General features: G+C 31.5%; 1 protein-coding gene across 1 annotated transcript; it reads right to left on the reverse strand.

Moving 5' to 3' along the window:
• Positions 1-16,337: 16,337 nt before the first annotated feature.
• Positions 16,338-16,892, reverse strand: LOC134727426 (uncharacterized). The gene has a single exon (XM_063591808.1). It carries the CDS (start codon positions 16,890-16,892, stop codon positions 16,338-16,340), a length of 555 nt encoding a protein of 184 aa, XP_063447878.1.
• Positions 16,893-22,263: the final 5,371 nt, after the last annotated feature.

Here is a 22,263-nt window from a genome sequence, read left to right on the forward strand (position 1 = left end):
GTGTCATACCAACAACTAGTTTTTGAATACATCTGTTTAGTTCCGATGCAAAGACCTTATAAGTGAATCAATATTAACGCCAAAATATGCAATTTTTAATGACCTGACAACAGTATTGTAACTATATCCCTTGTTGATAAGTCTTTTCAAAGGTTTTGTTTGTTTCTTTTATTTTGTCTTATCTCAATGAATTTATGAAATATTAGCATCGATAATTACTGTAGCCTTAATTTAAACATTTTGAAAAAGAAATTTTGCTGAAAGTTACCTTGAAAACTGTTGCATCAATCATCAGTATTGTTGGTTTCCCTATAACCTTTGTTGTTCAGTGAGCGAGATAAAGAATTCAGAGGATAAAATCTAACGCCTTGTTTTGATAATGTGCATGTCCCGAATTCTGAATAACGCTAGTGTCTGTATCAGTTTATTAACTTTGTGTTTATTTAAAATTTTTATTAAAGACTTTGAAAAATTGTCTATGTTAAAATTAATGTTCTCGGCACGAATTAAGTCTAAAAAATGAAATAGATACAAGACATTGATATAAAAATGTCTTTTGTTTTACTTGATTGTCTTGTAAGGTTGACCGAAATACCGATTTGTATTCATTTAAAATTCGAAAACCAGCAAAGAGACCTGTCAATCAAATAAACATAAGGAGGTAACAAATGAAAATTTTGTAGAAACATTATGGATATCCGATGCAGCCGGTAAAAGAGTTTTGGAGAGGGCTGTTTAGAAATTTTGTTTAAGACATATACTTTGTTGTTTAATTGTGCTCAGATTGTCAGTAATTGTGGCTGTATTAACCAAGTGTGGAGGTTTTGAATTGTATACATTATTATCATGTTATGAAAGAAATAGTAAGCTGGTTCGTTTCATTACTTGTATTTATGCATTTTTAAAATATTGAATTCTTTTTCCTTTTTTCTATAAAAATAGTGCTGTATCGTATAATCTGCAGTTAAAAATATTACTTATATGGCATAATTTTTCAAATAGCTATTTCGTGTATCAAATCATGTTTGTTATAATAATAACAATGTATGCCCTCTTAACGGAATACATAAATGATTCAATGCATGTATTTTTAACTGACATGCCAGCTCCAGACTTCAATTTAACTGATACTATACACATAAGTAGTATAATACTTACCATCAAGATATGTCGGAACGACATATCAAACCTAAATTACAATCTATTGCTAGTCCATAAAGCTCAAATGACGATATTTTAGTGAACGATAGAAGAGATGACACAGATGTGTCAATATATATAGGAAGATGTGGTATGAGTGCCAATGAGACAACTCTCCATCAACTGAAAAATTTATAAAAGTAAACCATTATAGGCCAAGGTACGGCCTTCAATACGGAGCCTTGGTTCACACCGAACAGCACGCTATAACGGGCCCAAAAAAATACTAATGTTAAACCATTTAAATGGGAAAAACCAACGGTCTAATCGATATAAAAACGAGAAGCATGGTTGAGCCGTTAGAGCAAATGGATAAATACATTCAGACAAACAAAATCTAGGGATTTTTTTTATATATTTTGTGTGAAAATGACAATAAAAATGATGGTCGTAGTGTGAACGTAGTAATGTCGTGAAAAGAGCGTGATGAAGACGGCAAGGGCGTGCTAGAATCGTACTATAGTCGTGAACAGCGTGGTAAAGTCGTAGTGGAAGCGTAGTTGGGTCGCGATGAGAACGTGATGGTCGTAGTAAGGTCGTGATAACGTCGCTGTGAGATCGTAACGCAATCTCTCCGAATAGAATCACGCTTTCGCTACGATTGTACAGCGACCTTTGCGATCTTACTACGATCTTAGTGGGCTCTCACTACGCTTCTACTACGACATAATTTCGCCACAACCGCACCACGATTGTTTTGAACATATTCAAAGTTGGCCACGCTCTTCACGATCTTGAAGACCTCACCACGACCGTGGTACGACCTTACTGCGACCTACACGATCGTACCACGATCATCAAAATTTGCATTTTTTTCACAGATCGTAGTGCGATCGTGGCCTAGTGGGACTGGGGTATAAAATGGATTGGTTTGAATCGAGAACAGACGAAATATGGTAACCAGTGCTGCTAAAAAACGGCCGTCTTTACAGAACGTCGTGTTCAACACGCTTTCGTAATCGTAAATACCCTAAATTAAATATGATGCAAAATTTTTATTTCATGCACATATATATCAGTTTGAAACAAAATACCATCTTTGCTTCATACATATCTACTTTTATTTGACTTGTCTGCCTCCAAAACATTTTTTCGGCAGTTTTAAGAAAGTTCATTTTATTTTTATTTTGTACATGTTCAGTGGCAGATATAACGTCTTTGACGTCGCAATCCCACAGAGTCGCTGCATTATATAACTATATGTTAACCGTCGAGAACTACTCTAAAAGAATGACGGATTTTATTTTACCATGGTGTTTTTTTGTTTTGTTCCGTTACTGAGGATATGTTTTGTCCTTTATGAATCCATATTACAAATTTGACTCCAATAAGGATAAATTTTGTCTCATAGAAAAATCGGTAGATTTTATCCGATAGATTTATTTTCCCATTTTTATCGGATATAATAGTTATTTTGAAAAACTATAAACGATAATTATTCATTAAAGTTTCGTATGCATTAAACATTTATTAAATGGTTATAGAAATATCGAAGCAATTCTTTTAGTTTATATCATTAAATATACAATAAATTTACTTTAGTTATTTGGATTTAATTACCTTAAATGAAAGGGTGCGAATACAATAATATATTAATGTTACTGTATCAATAAATTGCATAGTATACAAATCCTTGTTCTAATATAAATAATAATAATTTGCATTGGCGAAAAAGATAGATACTTTTGTTCTGTTGGAAGAATCGTAAAAGTACTATTCCTCTAAATTTTATTTGTTTAATCGGACGGCGTAGAGTATAAATTTTATTTTTATTTTTTACATATTGTGTATTGAATTCAAACACGAACGCGGACCTCGATGAGAACACCTGAATTGAAAGTTTGCAAACGTTCTTCTTCTTCTGTGGGTTTTTTAAGGACGGCTTTCCTACTGGAAATTGCGCCCTATATGTTCCTAATTTATTTTTATTTTTTTTATCAATAGAATCTACTTAATGTTTTATTTTCAATGACTTTTGTTGTGAGTTTTACAAGAACCTAGTGTGTCGCTCATTTGTTGTTTTTATCAGATGTTACTTATTTGCTTTTGAAATAAACGACTTAAGTTTTGATCAGTTGCCCCAGCCAGTGGTCCCGTGAGAATCGTGTATACGCACTATCCCACGGAGGTACTAACCATGGTAGTGTAGGTTAATTGCAAACTGGAACCAGACATTGACCTGTTCTCTGTCTGGTGATCAGTCAGGCAGAGGACATGCCACTGTCTAGATCCCGAAATGCAAAAAACTGTTTCATGATATACCCCCCCCCCCCAAAAAAAAAAAGCCAAATTGTATATATATGTATATATGTATATAAAGAATAATAAATTAACTTATTACTATAACAAAATACGGGACTTTATACTTTTATATTAATTTACTAGGGTGCTCAAGGATTCCAGTTTGAATTGTACTTGCTTGTTTTTCCCGTAAGTACATTCGATGTACTTGTGCTGACGCCATTGTTAAACAAGCTACATACACGACAATCTGGTTAAATATTTAACATAATTTCATACCCTGTATATCACGACTACCATGCCAGGGGGTGACCACTGGTTGGCACCGCTAATCTACTTGTCTATATGTTGTGTCGATGACTTAGCATAAATTAATACTTGAATATTAAAAAAAAGTGTAATAAATTTAGCAGCTTAAATATGAAAATGAATGTAATGAAAATTAATTCTGTAGTGCTACGTAAGTAGTGAATTCTTAATCGAGGTCGAGTTGAAAATTTAAAGATATCGCTCTCTTGGTGAGTACTGTTCCTTATCTTAGGCAAAGAGTTTCTTTTGTGTATTTCTTTCTATATAGTGAAGGTAGCTATCCTGGTGTTTTGATGTAGGTGAATATAGCATGATAAAAGTCTTCAACTATTAAAAGTATTCATTAACAAATTTAACAATTTTTTTCTTGTGGCAGAAAATGAATTCTCCCTAATATAGGTAGACCCCTATTTTTTTGTATGAATTATATGTAAAAGGTAAAACAAAATACAGCATTGGAATTTAGTTCAGATAAAAACTAATAAAATCTAAAAAAAAAAAATGCTACGTATTGTTGAAATAAGGTAGTCTTTTCGTACTCAGCACATATTCATAAATGGGAGCAAAATTATAACCTTTTAGTAAATTTTTAAGTGAAAAATCAGTAACATTTAACTTTTTTAGTTTTTCAAATAAAATTTTCCTTTCTAAATTGAATAATTTACAATTTAACATATAATGCTCTACACTTTCGATCTGGTTGCAGTTTATACATAGATTTGAGGTAACTACTCCAATTTTATTCAGGTGCTTATTTAGTCCAATATATCCTGTTCTTAATTTGAAGAGTAATATTTCTTTCTCTCTTGTTAAATTTGGAATATTAATTTTAAATAATGACCTATCTTTGTTTGTTTCCCAATCTTTTTGCCATGAATTTTTCAGAAATGTTTTACAGGCAGTTTTAATGTCTTCTTTAAAGAGAGGTATACAATCTATGCAGTTGTCTAAATTAAGTGCGTTTTTGGCTTGTAAATCTGCACTTTCGTTGCCCATTACTCCGACATGACTTGGTACCCATTCAAATATAATTTCTGATCCACCCTTTTTAAGTGAAGTCAAAACTAAATAAATATCGTATAAAATTTGATTCTTTACTTTAAAAATAGGAGCTCTGATGGCTTGAAGAGCTGACAAAGAATCTACAAAAATTACAGTTTTAATAGGTTTAAAATCTTCTAGCCATAAAAGACTTACAAATATTGCCATTAATTCTGACATAAATATAGAAATATTGTTTGGTAGTTTAAAACCTTTTTTTATTTTAAGTTCTGGAACAACATATGCACAACTGGTATTACCATGTGGGTCTTTAGATCCATCTGTAAATATTTGCAAATGTTATGAATATTCTGAGTCGTTTAATATTTCGGCCTCACTTTTAATTAAATGTGGCAGATCCTCTTTACTTATTTTATCCTGAAGTTGTGTTTTAACTTATGATTTTTCGATATGCCATGGTGGACATGGACATTCTGAATATCTATAAATACTTTCAGTAGAAATTTATTTTGAGCTAGACAATCTCTTGCTGTTATTGAAAAGGGTTTTCGTTTAACGTTTTTGGAGTAATAATCAAAAATGAAAGTGTCATTTACCGCGGCTTTAGGCCGGGCGTGAGTTATCAAAACTAGTCATATTTAAAAAAGCTTTTGCTATTAGACTTTGTCTTCTTATTTCTAAAGGCGGATCTCCCATTTCAACTTGCAAAGCTTTCAAGGAAGCTGATCTCATTGAACCAGTACATATACGTAATGCTTGATTTTGAATTTTATCTAGACATTTTTTAGTACTAAAAGAAGCTGAATTATAAATTTCACATCCATAATCAAGTTTTGATCTAATCAAGGAAATATAAATAGTTCTAAGGATATTGCTGGTTGCGCCCCATCTTGTTCCTGTAAGTACTCTCATACAGTTAATAACTTTTAGACACTTTGTTTGTAAACTTTGGATATGTTTATGCCAAGTTAAATTTCTGTCAAAAAATAATCCTATAAAACTATTTCTAATGTGTGATTACCAAGTTTTAAAGATATATTTATATTGTTTCTTCTTGTAAATATCTTAGCAACAGTTTTACTTGGAGAAATTTTCAAGCCCCATGTAGAGCACCATTTACAAATATTATCCAAGTCTAGTTGGATTTTTTCTGTAAGAACTTAATACATGAACCTGATTTCCATATAGCACCGTCATCTGCAAATTGTGAAATCTCACAGTCTTGTAAACATGTTGATAAATCATTAACCATAATATTAAATAAAGTGGGACTTATACAACTCCCTTGTGGGGTACCATTTTCAACAAAATAAGTTTCTGAAAAAGTATTATTTATTTTAACTTGTAGTGTTCTTGATGTCAAATAATTATTGACATAAGCTAGTAAATTTCCTTTAATACCAAAATTAACCATTTTCTTTAATAATCCGTGTTTCCATAGCATATCAAAAGCCTTTTGAAAATCTATGAAAACGCCAACAGTAATATATTTCTTAGCAAAAGTTTTATGTATTTCATTGTCAAGTCTACTACATTGCTGTAAAGTATTTTTATTTTTTTCGAAATCCACTTTGGTTTGGATTATATAAATTATTTTTTTCTAAAAACCATCTTAATCGGTTATTTATACCATCTTTTCCATAATTTTATTAAAATTAGAGGTCAAAGCTATAGGCCTATAAGACAAAGGATCACTTGAATCTTTTTCTTGTTTTAAACATGGGATGACTACAGAATGTTTCCAGTCTTTCGGAATCTCCTGTAAAAACCATATTTTATTTAAAAACAGCAAAGACATGTTTAAAGGTTTGTCGCTGAGATGTCTGAACATGCCATAACTTGTTTTATCTTTACCAGGTGAACCATCGTTTGTATCTGAAATGGCATCTTTAAATTCCTGTAAAGTGAATTGTTCGTTAAAACAATCTTGATTTTCTTTATATTATTTAAGAAACGTGTTGAATTCCTGCTCTTCAACAGTAGATTTTTGTTTTTTAAATTCATTATCATAGTTGTTAGAACTGCTACCTTCTACAATTTTTTTAGCAAAATAGTTTGCTTTATCAATAGTATTAGTTAAAAAGTGACCACATGCTATAAGAGCTGGTATCTCTTTTTTGCTGCTTATTTTACCAAGCATTTTTTAGATATTATACCATAAATCTGAAATATTGGAATTGTCATTCAATGTGTTACAATAACTTTTCCAATATATATCTTGTGTATCATGTAAAACTTTTTGACTAATTTTGTTTTTTCCCTTATAAATAATAAAGTCATGCCCCTTTCCTGTATGTCTAGCTTTGTTTCTAGCCTTATTTCTTTCCTTTATTGCTTTGGTGCATTGGTCAGACAACCATGGCACACAAGGTTTCGTTTTAATTTCTAAATTTTTTAATAGGAATAAACTGAGTTGCAATATCAATAAGCTCAGTAGTTAACATAGTATTAGAATTTTCAATATTATCAGAAATATAATTATCTGAAATTCTCTCATCACAAGCTTTGGAAAAATTCTTCCAATCAGCTTTCTTAAAATTCCATTTAAAGTTATTATTTTCTTCACTATTGTTAACTTTGATATCTATTTTAAGTGATATAGAAAAATGATGACTATTAAAAGTAGTATTTTGGTCAACTGACCACTGAATCCTGTGAGCTAAATTCAAACTACAAAATGCTAAATCAGTACATGAAGTTTTAAGGTTAGTAGGATTCAGGCGCGTGCCTGATCCTTCATTTAATAAACAAATATTATTATATAAAGTTGAATTTGCTAATTCTCTACCTTTCGTGTCTATTCTTTCACTACCCCATAAATTGTGGTGAGCATTTAAATCTCCACATAAAATAAATTCGGTATCAAATTGGTTTATTAAAGTATCATAATCTGCCTGAACTGTATCAGATTGTGGGTCGTATATATTGACAATCAAAATGTTTCTTATTATAAATAATGTTAATAGCTGAAATCTCTAATTTACTGGTTAACGATACCTTAGTAAAGATACCTTGTAAAAGAAGTTCCTTTGCAATTATTTTCACCGTTTAAATTGAGACTTTGTATGGTAAAAAAAAGTTTATAGATTATTACAGTATGAAATTTGTTTGAACCCATAAAACATATTAATAAGGCTCTGTGTACATGTAAAAAATGTAATGTATTATGCTACTGACTGCATGATGTTCTCCGGGACAAAATGACTCCCAGTAGTAAAATATTGCAATAAATAATATATACAAATTTACCGATTATTTATCATATATTAGATGGTTGACACCTGATTTCTGCGGATTTGAATGAAGTCAAATTTTATTTCCATACTTATATACAAATGAGATTCATTAACTATTTTGTGCACACATTTTTCTCTAATTCTGTGGCAATTTAACCCTTTCCGGTCCCATTATATAAAAAAAATCAACTTGTGTTTGCCGATGATCTCAGTAGTTGATGGGATGAGTAAACGGGTCATAACCTTTAAAGGCTCACTAAATGAACCAAAATTTTCTAACAGGTGTTAATGAAATGTACTACTTTTCGATATGTAGAAGGCACTCGAATGGATTCTCGTTTATCAAAAATAAAAATGTATTTGAAAATCATTAGATAGACAGATTATTACGTATTACTCTTTGATCGGACATAAAAATTCGATATTTTAACTTTTTCGATAGGATACATCCGATAATTCAATGGTATCACTGTAAGAATCTATATATACATATTCAAATATAAGTGTAATCGTGAAGCTTACTATACGGCTTGGATTTTGCACATTAATTTTGAAGGTCATTCAGTAACTCGGTTGGGCATATCTTTATATATTGGTCTGTGTTGAAGTCCCTTTTAACTAATGCCCAATTCCCTTATTTCATCTGTTTAATGGATGAATAAAGCATAAACAAAATTAATCCATACTGGCATGATACTGTAAATCAACTTATTTTCGCGAGCGATTTATTTTCGCGACTTTCGCGAGTAGAAAAATAACGCGAATATAAATCGTCGCGAATATGTCAATATTTGATCTTTCCTTTATAAACTTCGTCAAGTGAATCAGAAAATCGCGAAATTAAATAGCCGCGAAGTGGTCAAGAAAGGGTAAAACGCGAAATAAAGTATCCGCGAAAATAAGTTGGTTTACAGTAGTTCGATAAATTTTCCAAGCTAAAAAAAAAAAGCGCATACCAAAGAGATATAACTGAGTGTTTGTTTAAACTATATGAATAAAAAAAAAAAAAAAAAAAAAACCCGGATGCACAGATGTGCCACCAGAACAACTTTCATTTTAAAAAGTGCATTTCTTACAGCTCACATGATGACATCTAGAATCAAACGTCTCTTCTCTGTAATTATTTTTGTGTTGTTCCATTAAATATTTCTTCTGCACTGTTTAATTTCAAAACAAACATTGCAGATGAACAATAAAAATAAGGGAGTCTCAAGTTGTTTTAAATACGTGATTTTAGATCGTGATACATTACAGAGAAGTTTCAGATAAATATAGATATGAAGTATCAAATAATAGGAAGGGATAAAACGGAATTTTAAATTGGTTTATTTTGGAATAAATCCCTCTAAAAACAACCGAACTATGTGTTGTACAATCGAATCGACATTTAGAAAAACATATTGTAAATTTGAACGGTATCGAATCTTAAATAGTTCCCCTATAGGTATGATATTATGAATAAACGATGATGGACCTGGGGTAAATGTATAAAGTGATAACAATCAAACAATACACGGATTTCCAGTTACTTATTTTGTTTTTCCTTTTCTCATATTTCATTCTGGATACCATTACAAATGATAATTACAAATGTAACATAAAACAGCATTAATGCTACTTTTTCTATTCCCGGGAAAAGTACCGCAAGAATTATTTTTTTTAACAGTATTTTAAAAAAGAAGAAACCCCAGTAAAGCTGTAAAAAACATATACAATCTGAGTTACTAGTAAACAATATAATGCATAACCATCTTCCTCAACAAAGTCGTCCGATTTCAGAACTTTTCCGAGATTTTGCGATTTTAAAATCAACGATTGAGTTAACGAGCATTGATCTTTATTTTCACCTTGATATGTACCATGTAAACCTCTTCCAATTATGTTTAGTTCCAGCAGAAAGAGTCGTTATAAAGAAGGAAAGAGAAGCAGGAGCGTACAGGTTGTCAGCTTATTATGCTGCAAGAATTACAAGTGATCTTCCATTGGTTCTTATAAAATAGATTTTGTATATCTATAAAATCTGACTCATTTGAACAAAAAGTTTCTTGTAAACAAATAATGTCAGACCTATGTTTAACAGACCCTAAGTGCCATAAAAAATCTGGTGCATGGGCTTTAAGACCCTGGCAATTCCAGTGCAGTACTGTAAAATGTGCTGCCATGATTGATATTAGGTTTAAATACAAATATAATATATACATTTTTAAAAGAGATATTCTGTACAATTTACTCTGTAAAACAAATATTTGCTTATATAAGTTCAGTAAATCTTTTTGTAAGATTTTGTGGTTGTATTTCAAACCCAAAAACTTTTTTAACTAAATCTTTAATATAAATAAATTGGGCATTTTCTTCCTTAATAGCAGGTAGTTTCTTAAGTAATAAGGCTATAAATACTAATATATCTTCTATCTCTTTGTGTTCTTTGGGAAGGGGAGATTTGTTTTAGGACGGTGAACTATATCTTGTTTTTTAATTTCATGCTTTACTTCAGTCCGTGCTTCCTTATAACTGCACTTCTCTTTAGCGACCTTTGTTATGATTTTGATATTTTCAATTCTCTTGGGACAGTCTTTATTTGAGGCGGGGTGTTCCCCATTACAATTAATACATTTGGGGGTTTATCACAATTTGGTGTTGTATGTGAACCACCACAACGGACACATATTTCTGTACTAGAACATTCGTTCTGCATGTGACCGTAGCCTTGGCATTTAAAACATTGTATAGGTTTTTTAACAAATATTTTGACCTTATATGATCTAAAGCCCAGATTGACTCTTTCCGGTAGTTCCGGAGTATTAAAATATAATATTAAAGTGGCAGAACGTACCTTTTGATTCTTCACTTTATCGTAGAAGAACATTTCTTCTACCTTGATAACATTATATGCCTCTAGGGCTTCTTTAACCTGATCAATACTTATATCTGATGGGGTTCTATAAATACAACCCACAGAAGTGGACATAATTTTGGGAATATTAACTCTGATTTCCCACTCACCTAATTTGTTGAGCTTTTTTAACTCATTAAATTTATTTACATCAAAACACTCTACAAATAAATTGCCTGTTTTAGTTTTATTTAAAGTTTTAATTATACCAACTGTTTTGTTAAACAGTTTTTGTATTAAAATAGGGTTTTTAAGACCCAGTTTTGTTTCTGTATCAACACATGTAACAACAGCGAAAAACTTCTTCGCTTTGCTAACAGTTTTTTTTTCACTTCTAGTCTCCTTCTAGTAGCAGCTTTCTTAATAGTGCTTTGTACACTGTCACTATAAGTTTTTAAACCAGGAGAGATATTAATTTTCCTTTTCTTATGACGCTGGGTTTGCCAATTATGGGCTGCTTCGTATTCAGACGTACTGACTTCGCTGTCAGTACCTGACCTAACACTAATAGAATAAAAATACTTATGTGGGGTATCAACATGAGTATCTTGTAAATTATGCATGTACTCTTCAATGGGATCTACCTCAAATCCACTCCCTGTAAAATGTTGACTGTCATCCATTGCAAAAGCAATGGTGACTTTCAAAATATCTACTTAATAAATTAAACTAAATTAAATGTACTCCTGTAAAATTAGAATCCTAAGTAAATGTAAATAAAAAAAGTACGAATATCAAATACAGTATAAACAATATAAGCAAAAATTGTGCTCAAACATAGACAAAGTGCGACGTGTGTGACACCATTGGACTCACTACCAATTGCAAACGTTCCGATCAATGAAATTCATTTTACTATGTAACGCGACTTCAACGAAAGCACCTAGATGACATATTGTGTATTGAATTGAAAAATGAACGCGGACCTCGATGAGAACACCTGGATTGAAAGTTTGCAATTGTTCCGACCAATGTAATTCATTTTGATATGTAACACGAACTTCAACGAAAGCAACTAGATGAAATATTTTATTTCTACGACAATATTTTTTATTTAGAAATTACCGCTAAAATGCAGGAAATAAAAATTATATCAGAGCAACAATGCATAGTTGTTTCTTTTCCCTTCTTGTTTTTTTTTAATAATGTTGATGTTGATTTTAATTTGGTAGGTAGACTTATATTATATGCCCTAAACGTAAATATACGGTTTTTTTTAAAATGCATTAGACGTAAGATAATGTCGACTTAGAGCAAGTCAAGGTCGTTAAACTTAAATCAACCTACCCATCGTTATCGCAGACTACAATGTATCTCATATAAACAGAATACATGTTCATTTATAGCAAGACTTTTTGTACGTCACGGTGCATGACAGCACAATAATCCCTTTACAGAATCGGAACCACAATTCACAATTTTCGTATTTTGCTGCTTTTCCACAATTAACGCCCGTTTCGCGTCAGTGACCGGTATTAGAATTTGACACAGTTTTAAAAGTTTATTGAGCTGTTACTTCATTTACAATTTTGAACAGGACTTAACTGTTTATTAAATTCAACAAATGTCAGCACTATCTTCATCTTACAAGCTATTCCATATATCAATATACAGCTAGGGAATATTTGTTGTTGACCGAAAATATAAGAAACATCGATTTAAACTATGTTAAAAATAAATAATTTTTGTAAGTTATCTTTAATTTCTATATTTAATTTACGAGTACACTATAGTAAGACAGAAAAAGAGAAACGGAAATATACAGGAATACATAAAGTTTCGTAAGTCATGTCAATGGACCATACTTACATGTCACGAGTTTTCATAGCACTCAGCAAATTTTGAAACGAATATGTGAGATAAAAATCAACTGCATTTGGGCAAATTAAAAATATGTTAAACATCTAACTATTTTATTTTTATCAGATTCACAAGTTTTGCATTTTTTAAACCGTGCATCAATATTTTAATGTTTTCCTTTAAATTCCTTATATGTTACGTTTATTAATCATTCATTTGATTAAATTGTGCAGTATGTGACTTTAATAAGAATAAGAACACGCATTTATATAATAAGTCGATAAAGTTTGAAACAAATAAACGAAAGATACATCGATGTTGTGCTTGAGTGATTTACCTGTTAAAAGCTCGGGTCTCAACACGGTTTAAAACGATTTAAGGTGGTATGGGTGTCTTTCGCCATCTTGGATTGTAAAAAACAGAGAATCTAAGGTCCGTATTTTCTATTAAATTAGCAAAATTTGATGCAAGAAGGCAGATATTTCATGTGTTTTTACATTTAAAAGATCCAGTTTATAAGAATATAACTTATAAATATAAATATATGTACAAGTGTAGATTATTTTTGGTTGTTTTTAAATATTTTGAAATTGTCATTTTAAGGGGAGATAACTCTAAAACAGTGCATTTTCTGTTGGATTGTTCATGGAATTTTCCTAAATTGTATTTTAGCCGGAAAAAACGTACGGTGACCCTATCTTTTCTTTTGATATTATCAAAGCATTGTTTGAAAGCTATATTTTCCTAATTTATTTTACAATTCTATCATTTCGTTTAGTTTCTATTCACAAAATGGTGTTTTTTCCTGTATAATCCATACAAAATGTGTCATTTTGTCACGACCCGTAGCTTGAAAAAATGCACGGTGACCTATCATTTTTATAATATTTTTTAACATGTATCAATAGATACTACATTTTGGCAAAGAATGAACAAATTCTATCATTTTTATTTTAGACTCCCATACCACCTTAATACCATTTTGGAATAGTTTAACGGGGGCGTGGCCTATTTGTTTGACGTAACTTACCACCAACTTGAATTACATTGAACGACTGCAAGCGAATCTATTTGACTGGCATTAAAATGATTTGATATGCATTGAAATAAATTTAAAATGATTTTTAATTTTTGTCAATCTTTATCAAATGACGATTAATCTCATTTAAACAGCGTTAATGCGTTTTTGTCCGATCAAGTTAAATTCGGGTTACTAGTGCTAAGTGTAATTCAGTCACACCAATGAATCGGTAATCGTTTACCTATCCTATTGAAATTTCAACACTAAATCCTGGTTTTAAACATTCAATAATAGTAATGTTAATTTACAGCATGTTCTTAACTTATAATTAACCGATTTTATTTCAAGAGATTAATATTTAATGAAGTTAAATAATATGGTATACACTCATTATACGATGAACAAGACAAAAACATTTTCCGCTCTTCTTTTATATTGTTTTAATTACAGAGACAAACAGAACCAGTCTACGTAAAAGGACGTTTGGTTAGAGGTGGTCCTCAGATGATTCAGTTGAGTTTGGATGGAAAAAGAGTGTACGTAACATCATCTCTATACAGTTCCTGGGACCAACAGTTTTATCCCGAATTGATTACGTAAGAAATAACTATTATCTACATTTGAACTTGTATATTTCTGTTTTCATGGTTGCTTTTATGTTTTAGTTAGAAGAAAGTCAAAGAGAATATGAGATAACATGTAAACTAATTGCGTTTAATTACTACACTTTTATTACTAAACAGTAACTAAATTAAAATCGTGGTGCATCTCTGATTTATTGATTGTTTTAATTGATTGTATGTTTAACGCTTTTGCAATTCTCTAACAATAAAGGCAAATTAAAACTATACTTAGGTACAAAATCTAAATTAAAGTTAAAGGAAAAAAAAATAGTTTATACAATTGGACAATGTGATAAATACATTTATATACAAACAGTAGAAAACATTCCTACATAGCGTCGTCCTAATTGCAACACTGAACAGCAATGTATCACATGGCAATCACACCATTTATACAAAGATAAATACTGCCAAAATGATAAAATCTCTGTAATTTAAGGGTATCTCAAAACATATTGTTCACCTCTTTTTTTGTTATTAGAAATGTTTTCGTATCATCAAAAACTCTGCTTAAATATCAAATCAAAATAATATTCTAATATGATTAACCTAGATGTTATATAGTTTCATGTTATATTACATAAAGAGAAGATTGCTGTGTTCTAAATGATTATCTACTTTAGAAATTTAATGTCTTCTATAGATAACAGTTGCTCATGTAATTACTTATATCGAACCAATGGTAAAAGTTCCATTTAAATTATCTTACAAACAAAAATGTTTAAACCAAAATGTCGGTATGATATAGACAACGACAAACGATGACAACCAATCATACCAACAATGAAACTTTCGGGGAAATTTTTACAGAGGATTTATGTCCACAAAGTGTCAGTGTGCCTCAAGAATTGTCAAATTAAAATCACAGTAGAGTATAGTCAACTTCACACGATGACAAACAATCCTTCAAAGTTATAAAGTGTATCGCAACATCTGAAAGGTATTGCTGTAACTAGGTGCCAATTATTAACAATATTAAAAATAATAAAAGTCCAACAACTCCAGTTCAAACTGTTAAATCAAACTGAAGGAATATCATGGTCAACTACGCATTATAACAAACAATTTAACTACGAAAGTATTCTATCAGACGATCGCAGAGGAGTGGCGTTTACAAGTTGTAATTACGTCATCTAATCCAGAAATGGTCGAAATGATGAAAAAATTCTCAAATCAAAATAACGGGCTTCACATTATTATAACAAGCGATCCTACTAAATATGACAGCAATCTCAGAGGGGTTGCAATTACTGGTTCATTCTGGCTATTCCTACATTTTGAATTTTATAGGTAAAATAGTTCAATTTTATGTAGGAGTTCCCAGAATTTTTGTGTAAACAATGGGATTATGTAGGATTATGTTGTAACAACAATAATGAATCAAAGTAAATCCAGGTAATTCTTGTAGAAAATAAAAAAAAAAAAAATTTATATCACAATCTGTTATTTCATTTAATAATTACATAGCACAGTTTATGTAAATAATATTCAAAAGCACAATATGAATTTATAGCTATAATGGCATGCACAAGTGATTCCAATTATTTACAGTAATATATCAGGTAAATAATATAATTCGAAATATCAATGTTAAATCAAAGCATAAAGTTTGTTACACTAAACAAAGCACCAAAAGTATACTGAATTGACATTATTCATAGTAATACATTGAACATGATTGAACATATAAAAGAATACGGAGTCTTAATCAATGTGCAGAAGATGAGAAGCAGCATCTCAATACTCGACTGGAGTAAGTTCATCATTCTGTAACCTTATTTTCAGTGTTTGGAGTCTGTCATCTATTTTCCTGTACTTCCTCTTTCTTGGGATATGTTTCCCGCCAGCTCTGTACTGGCTTCTTCTTGTCTCCACAAACTAATCATACTGAAGATGTTTGGGTGAGCTGCCTTTACTAACTTCTTTAGCTTACTATGCCAACCTTCTAAATGGTTTGTTGTTCTAAGACATTCTGTTGCATAGTGATTCCACAGACTTTGGTTGTTCTCTACTCAGTAGCTGGTAACATAGTCAGTAAAGGTAGGTGTTGGTTTAATAGTATCTGAATCGTCGCTGTCTTCAAGTGCATTAAACCAAACATCTTCAATTGTATTGGGTGGTAAAAGTGACAATACTGCAGCTCTACGTACAAGTTGGTGAATGTCTCCCTTTTCATTGTATTCCGTTTGCAGACCATGCTTCTGAGCATTTCTCCAGATACACTGAGTGTAGGGGAAAAAGCACCCTTTGATGTTGATATCTGGGAAGACTGAAGTTGCTGCATTTCTGATGGCTATTTCATAGTCGAGGAACATCTTGTCTGGTTGAAGTAGGATGTTGAATTGATTACATAGATCTTTAATAATAGTAAGTAGCCTAGTGTACATCTGCGGATATTTACCGGGTAGAAAACTGTAAACCAGTGGAAACATAGTACCATCAACTTTGGCGTGGAAAGTGTACAGCTGGTAGAACAGTGTTGGACAAACATAGAATGTTCCATCACAGTAGATGGTGTCTGCTGCTGCTAGATGATATAGGTTATCTTGGGTACTGAATACAAGCATTCGCCCATTGGTGTTATCATCTGCAAGAAGGAAGGGATGGCCAGTAGTAGTTTGACCTCATTCACCATCTACTATGATATCTTCTACTGTTGTTGGTAGTGCTGGTATTAACTTGTGTCTTTCATTGTAAAGCTGGTCTTTGCATGAGTAGAAGGTTGGTATGTGTTCTACCAGTTGGTGTGTGTCATCATTCCATTCTCGGTCTCGTAGTTTTAACAATTCTTCTTCATAAATAGTTGGTATTGCAGCGAGTTCATCTTTACAACGAGACTTCATACATTGTAATACATCGTCTACTCTGAGTTGCATTCTGTCTGAGGGATGATGTGATTAGCATCCATTTTGGTTGGTATGTTGTTGTGTGTGTTGATAGTAGCAGGGCAGTTACGGGTAGAGCATTTCCAATAACATCTGTCTCCACATCTTGACTTTATCTGGAACTTGTAGTTATTGTGTATCAAGTTCTGGCTGCCTAATCTATTTGTTGTAAACTTGATATCTAACTGGTTTTTTTTGGGGGTTTATAGGGCAAGAAAAGGGTTGGGCTTATCTCGCCCCGTTAACACAAAGATATAACAGTTAAGCGTATTTAACATGTTTGGGCTCATATAGCCTTTATTTTATCTACTTTTCTCAATTTGAAATTGTTCTTCTTAGCCACTTCGATGTTCAATTAACGTTCTTCTGAGTACAAGAAATTCATCTTGTCTCGTACGTTTAACCAGTGGTCATGACTTCTTTTGATGGCGCTATAGAAAGTCGGTTCTTTTTCTTTTTCGATCAGTTTATAGGGGTACAGTTTATCTGAATAATCAAGGATAGAACTGTTTTCCTTTTCAACCTCGAATAGAAAGGTCTTTTGTGGAGGTCGAAATTTACATTTCCTAACCTGTATCTTGTAGTTCGTTCAGTTTTTTCCATTCCTGCATAACTTGCTGAAAGTTGACCCTCGGCACCTGTTGTGCAGGCGGTATCCTCATGTGGTTTACAGGATAGTGTTCTGTCATCATTGAGTACTGTGATTAACGGTCCTCCCTGTGTAATCATTTCCTCTGTATGTTGAACGGTATTTTCTCCGTTCCATCTTATTACTAGCTTGTAATCTCCATTCCTTGCTGAGAGGTCCCAGTTGGCGGTTTGATGTTCAAGTAAGTGTACAATGGTGAAGATATCTCCAGTCAACAACGAAGGTAAGCATGACTCATTGCTTGAGGTCATAATGATTCGCCTGACATGTTTAACTAAATGTGGTGATTAGTCAAATAAAGTTGATATCTAACTGTGCATTAGCCATGAACTGAGAATGATTATTACTACTACTAAATAAAGTTTAATGGCGACTACCCTTGCGGATATTGCGCCAGATTACCGTATATAAAATCATTTCAAATAAATGTTTTAAATTTATCATTATTTAGGTGTTAGCCTATATTATATATATTCATATTATAGAAATTTTGTGAGTTTTTTTTTTTTTTTCCTTAAATTTAATGAATCTTGTTATTTAAATCTGAGCTATAGTGTGTATTTTAATTATCTTGATCATCTATTGGTTAATTTATATTACTAAGAAAAATATATGTGAGCTTATTATTTCGTTATTTGTAACTTAGCTTTCTTTGTTTATAAATATTAAATGATTTGGTAGGTAGGTGTGTTTGTTTTTTTAAACATGAAAACTGTAAGTATCATATACTTTTGGATAGACATATCTAACTTTTACAAATATGCAAATCGTAGAAGGGGTCTGACATATTCCCGTACATTGTATACACATTAATACAATTATACCGCGGCTCGTACGTCCTTGGTAAATTGTGATTCTCTGTATATTGAATTTGACTTAAAGATAGCACCCTCACTTATAAAAGTTTCTTAAACTTACGTTCTCTGAGAAGAAAAACAATATATATATATTACGGTGTATGTATAATTTGAATCTATAATGTATTGTTGTAACATATTTGTGTGTAATAAATTGTAAGTGTTTATGTTTGCAGTTATGTATAGTATAGATGTATACCAGAGAGTGCTATCTTGGTAGTACTTGATTTAGTGTACTACTTTAACAATAAAAACTTTCGTAGAAGTTTTAGTGTATATTGTCAAATTCGACGGGGTTATGTTTCTTATATTTAGAAATCATAAACTGATAAATGATACCCTCCAGCTCTGTTACAACTATTAAAAAGCCAATATTTAGAAATGAAAAAACTAAGAAAAAAAGGTTAATAATATATATCTACCGAATTATTTGTTTTTGGTGTCGCTCGTTTAGACTGGAGTTGTTTCTCTTGCACTGTAAGAAATAAATTGTTGGTAAATACTTGCAGCCGTACCAAGTGGTAACTATGTGCTGCAAACATACACGGCGAGGAGGCTGCAAACAAACATTTTCCAGTCTAAACGGATGATTTAGCAGCCGTGACTAAAATGATAGACAATAATACTAATTCAAGGTTAGTATTTACACGGTGCATTGTTTTTGGTCGTTGTAAAATGTGCTGGTTGGTTCTAAAATCATCATATCACAAGGACTGGGGTTCTGGCAAGCCAGTGCCCTTAAAGAAAAATATCCCACAATAAGATAACTCATCTCGTCAGTCGACCCCATGTATAACCCTATCAATATTTTAGCTACGTATACGTGTCAATAGTTTATCCATTGACAGCAGCTGAATCACATTCCTCATAGTGTTAGTTAGGTACATATATATATATATATGCAGTTAATTCTTGTTGTGAGGTTTGTGTCCCCAATTTGATTTGGGATGGACCGACGAGAGAGTGATTGTGATTGATGATTTCAGGGAGATATGGCAGACTCCTGTGGCATGATATTTTACATATGATCACATGTATTTATAAGCAAACTTAAAAATCTATTCAATGCTAATTAATTTAATTAATTGCATTTTCATTTCCTTACTTAGATTTTCTCTTATCAAGAGTTCATTTAATCAGTTGTTACAGATGTAATAGTATTTTGAATATTTGATATGTGTTGTCATACTTGTTCAAATCCATGAATTGTTGTCCAGTGACTACTATTACAATATTTTGTTTAAAAGTAATTTTACTAATGAATTGCAAGCCCTAAAGTTTTATATTTCTCTTTACCTATACTGATAATATCTGACCAAAAGTATCCTATTAAAACAATTATAAGCATGTTTTTACAAAATTTACACTAAACATCATTGCTAGAAACTAGAAATAAATAGCTAGATTTTCAGTATTTTCTGAATAATTTTAGTTTTATCGCATACCGGTATTTATTAAATAATCCCATATTGGGATTAGTGTCTGAGAATATCCTGAAAATAAATTTTTATATGAGAGATCTTTTACCCCTGATGATTCAAACTTTTCCATCATTTTTTGTCTTTGTGGTATGTACTTCCTACAGTTAAACAGGTAGTGTTGCATGTCGTCCACTACTAAACATGTGTCACACAGTTCACTATTACATTTACCCATTGTGCATTTGAATTTATTAGTGAATATATAACTTGATCTAAGTTTAAATAGAGTTCTTTCTCTTTCTCTAGTACTCTTTGGTATGGTAATACAAAAGTTAATATCATTTTGAATAGTGCGTAGTTGTTTACTTTTTGTGTTATTTTCCCAGTATTGTTGCCACATTTTTTTAAGTAAATTTTTACATAAGCATTTGATATCTTCTTTGTAAAGTAGTATACTAGTTATACATGTCTCTATTGATAGAGCCTTTTTAGCTGCTGTGTCTGCCATTTCATTACCGCTTAAACCCACATGACTGGGTATCCATTCTAAAATGATATTTAAACCTAATTTAGACAGTTTACTATATATATATTGAATGTCATAAATTATTTGTGTTTTAACTTTAAATATACTTCCAGTGATGGCTTTAAGTGCTGACAGTGAATCTACAAATATTACAGTATTTTCTGGTTGAAATTCTTCTAACCAATATAAAGATAAAAGTATGGCTGTTAATTCACACATAAATATTGAAACATGGTGTTGTAATTTAAAACCTTTATTAACTTTGAGTTCTGGATTCTTAGATCCATCTGTATATATTTTAAAAAAATTACTATACTTGTTATCAATGAGGATAATTCCTTCACTTTTAATAAGGTGAGGACTATCCTTTTTTGTAATAATTTTTGTAAGTTCAGTTCGGACCTGTGGTTTTAGAACATGCCAAGGTGGGGTTGGGAACTCTTTACATTCGTATACAGTATTAGTATCTACATTATATTTATTTATAGTATCATGTGCAGTAACACAATATGGTTTTTGATTTTCCTTAATTTTTTCCTTGTTAAAATCATCAATAGCATTTTCTTGTAAACTCTTTTTAGTTGGGTTTGTGTCATTGAGACTAAATATATTAAGAAAAGACTAAGTAATAAGACTTTTTCTTCTTAACTCATATGGGGGGTCACCAATTTCAGTCTGTAGACCACTTATACTAGCAGTTGTATGTGCACCTGCACATATTCTTAAGGCTTGTGCTTGTATGCTATCTAATTTTTTCATAACAGAGTGGGAGACTGAGTTGTACACTTCACAGCCATAGTCAATCTTTGACCTTATCATTGATATATATAGTGTTCTAAGCGTAAAACAGTTTGCACCCCATTTGGTACCAGTTAATATAATTTCATGCAGTTCAACACCCTGGAACATCTACTTTCTATATATTGTACATGTTTTAACCATGTGAGCTTTGAATCAAAAATCATACCTAAAACTTGACTTCTTTAACAAATGACAATATGGTTTCTCCAAGTTTAAGTTTAATACATGGGGAACTACTCTTACTAAATATCATAGCTACAGTTTTTGTTTGTGATATGAGGAAACCCCATTTGTCACACCAAGTATTAATTGTATCTATATCCTCTTGTATTCTTTTTGTAGATATTTAGTGCTTTTTCCAGATAACCATATGACACTGTCATCAGCAAACTGTGACATAGCACAGTACTCTAAGTTATTGGATATATCATTCACCATGTTAAATAGTGTTGGACTTACACAACTACCCTGTGGTGTACCATTCTGAATTATAAATATTTCAGAGTAAGTATTGTGAACTTTAACTTGTATTGTTCTGTCACTAAAACAATCCTTTACCCATCCCAACATATTACCCCTTATACCTAGTGAAGCCATTTTTTATTAATAACCCATTTTTCCAAAGCATATCAAATGACTTTTGGAAGTCTATAAATACACCAACTGTGAAGTGTTTTTTGAGAAATGCTTTATGAATATAATTATCAATTCTAATTATTTGTTCCATAGTATTTCTATTTTTTCTAAATCCACTTTGATTTGGTGTGTAGAAATTATTTTTTCTAGATACCACCGAAGT

Source organism: Mytilus trossulus, chromosome 8 (assembly GCF_036588685.1).
Source record: "Mytilus trossulus isolate FHL-02 chromosome 8, PNRI_Mtr1.1.1.hap1, whole genome shotgun sequence".
Classification (NCBI taxonomy): Eukaryota; Metazoa; Mollusca; class Bivalvia; order Mytilida; family Mytilidae; genus Mytilus; species Mytilus trossulus.

Excerpts from the sequence above, each read along its gene's own strand:
- LOC134727426 (XM_063591808.1), bottom strand. The coding sequence starts at position 16,892 with ATGCTTGTATTCAGTACCCAAGATAACCTATATCATCTAGCAGCAGCA.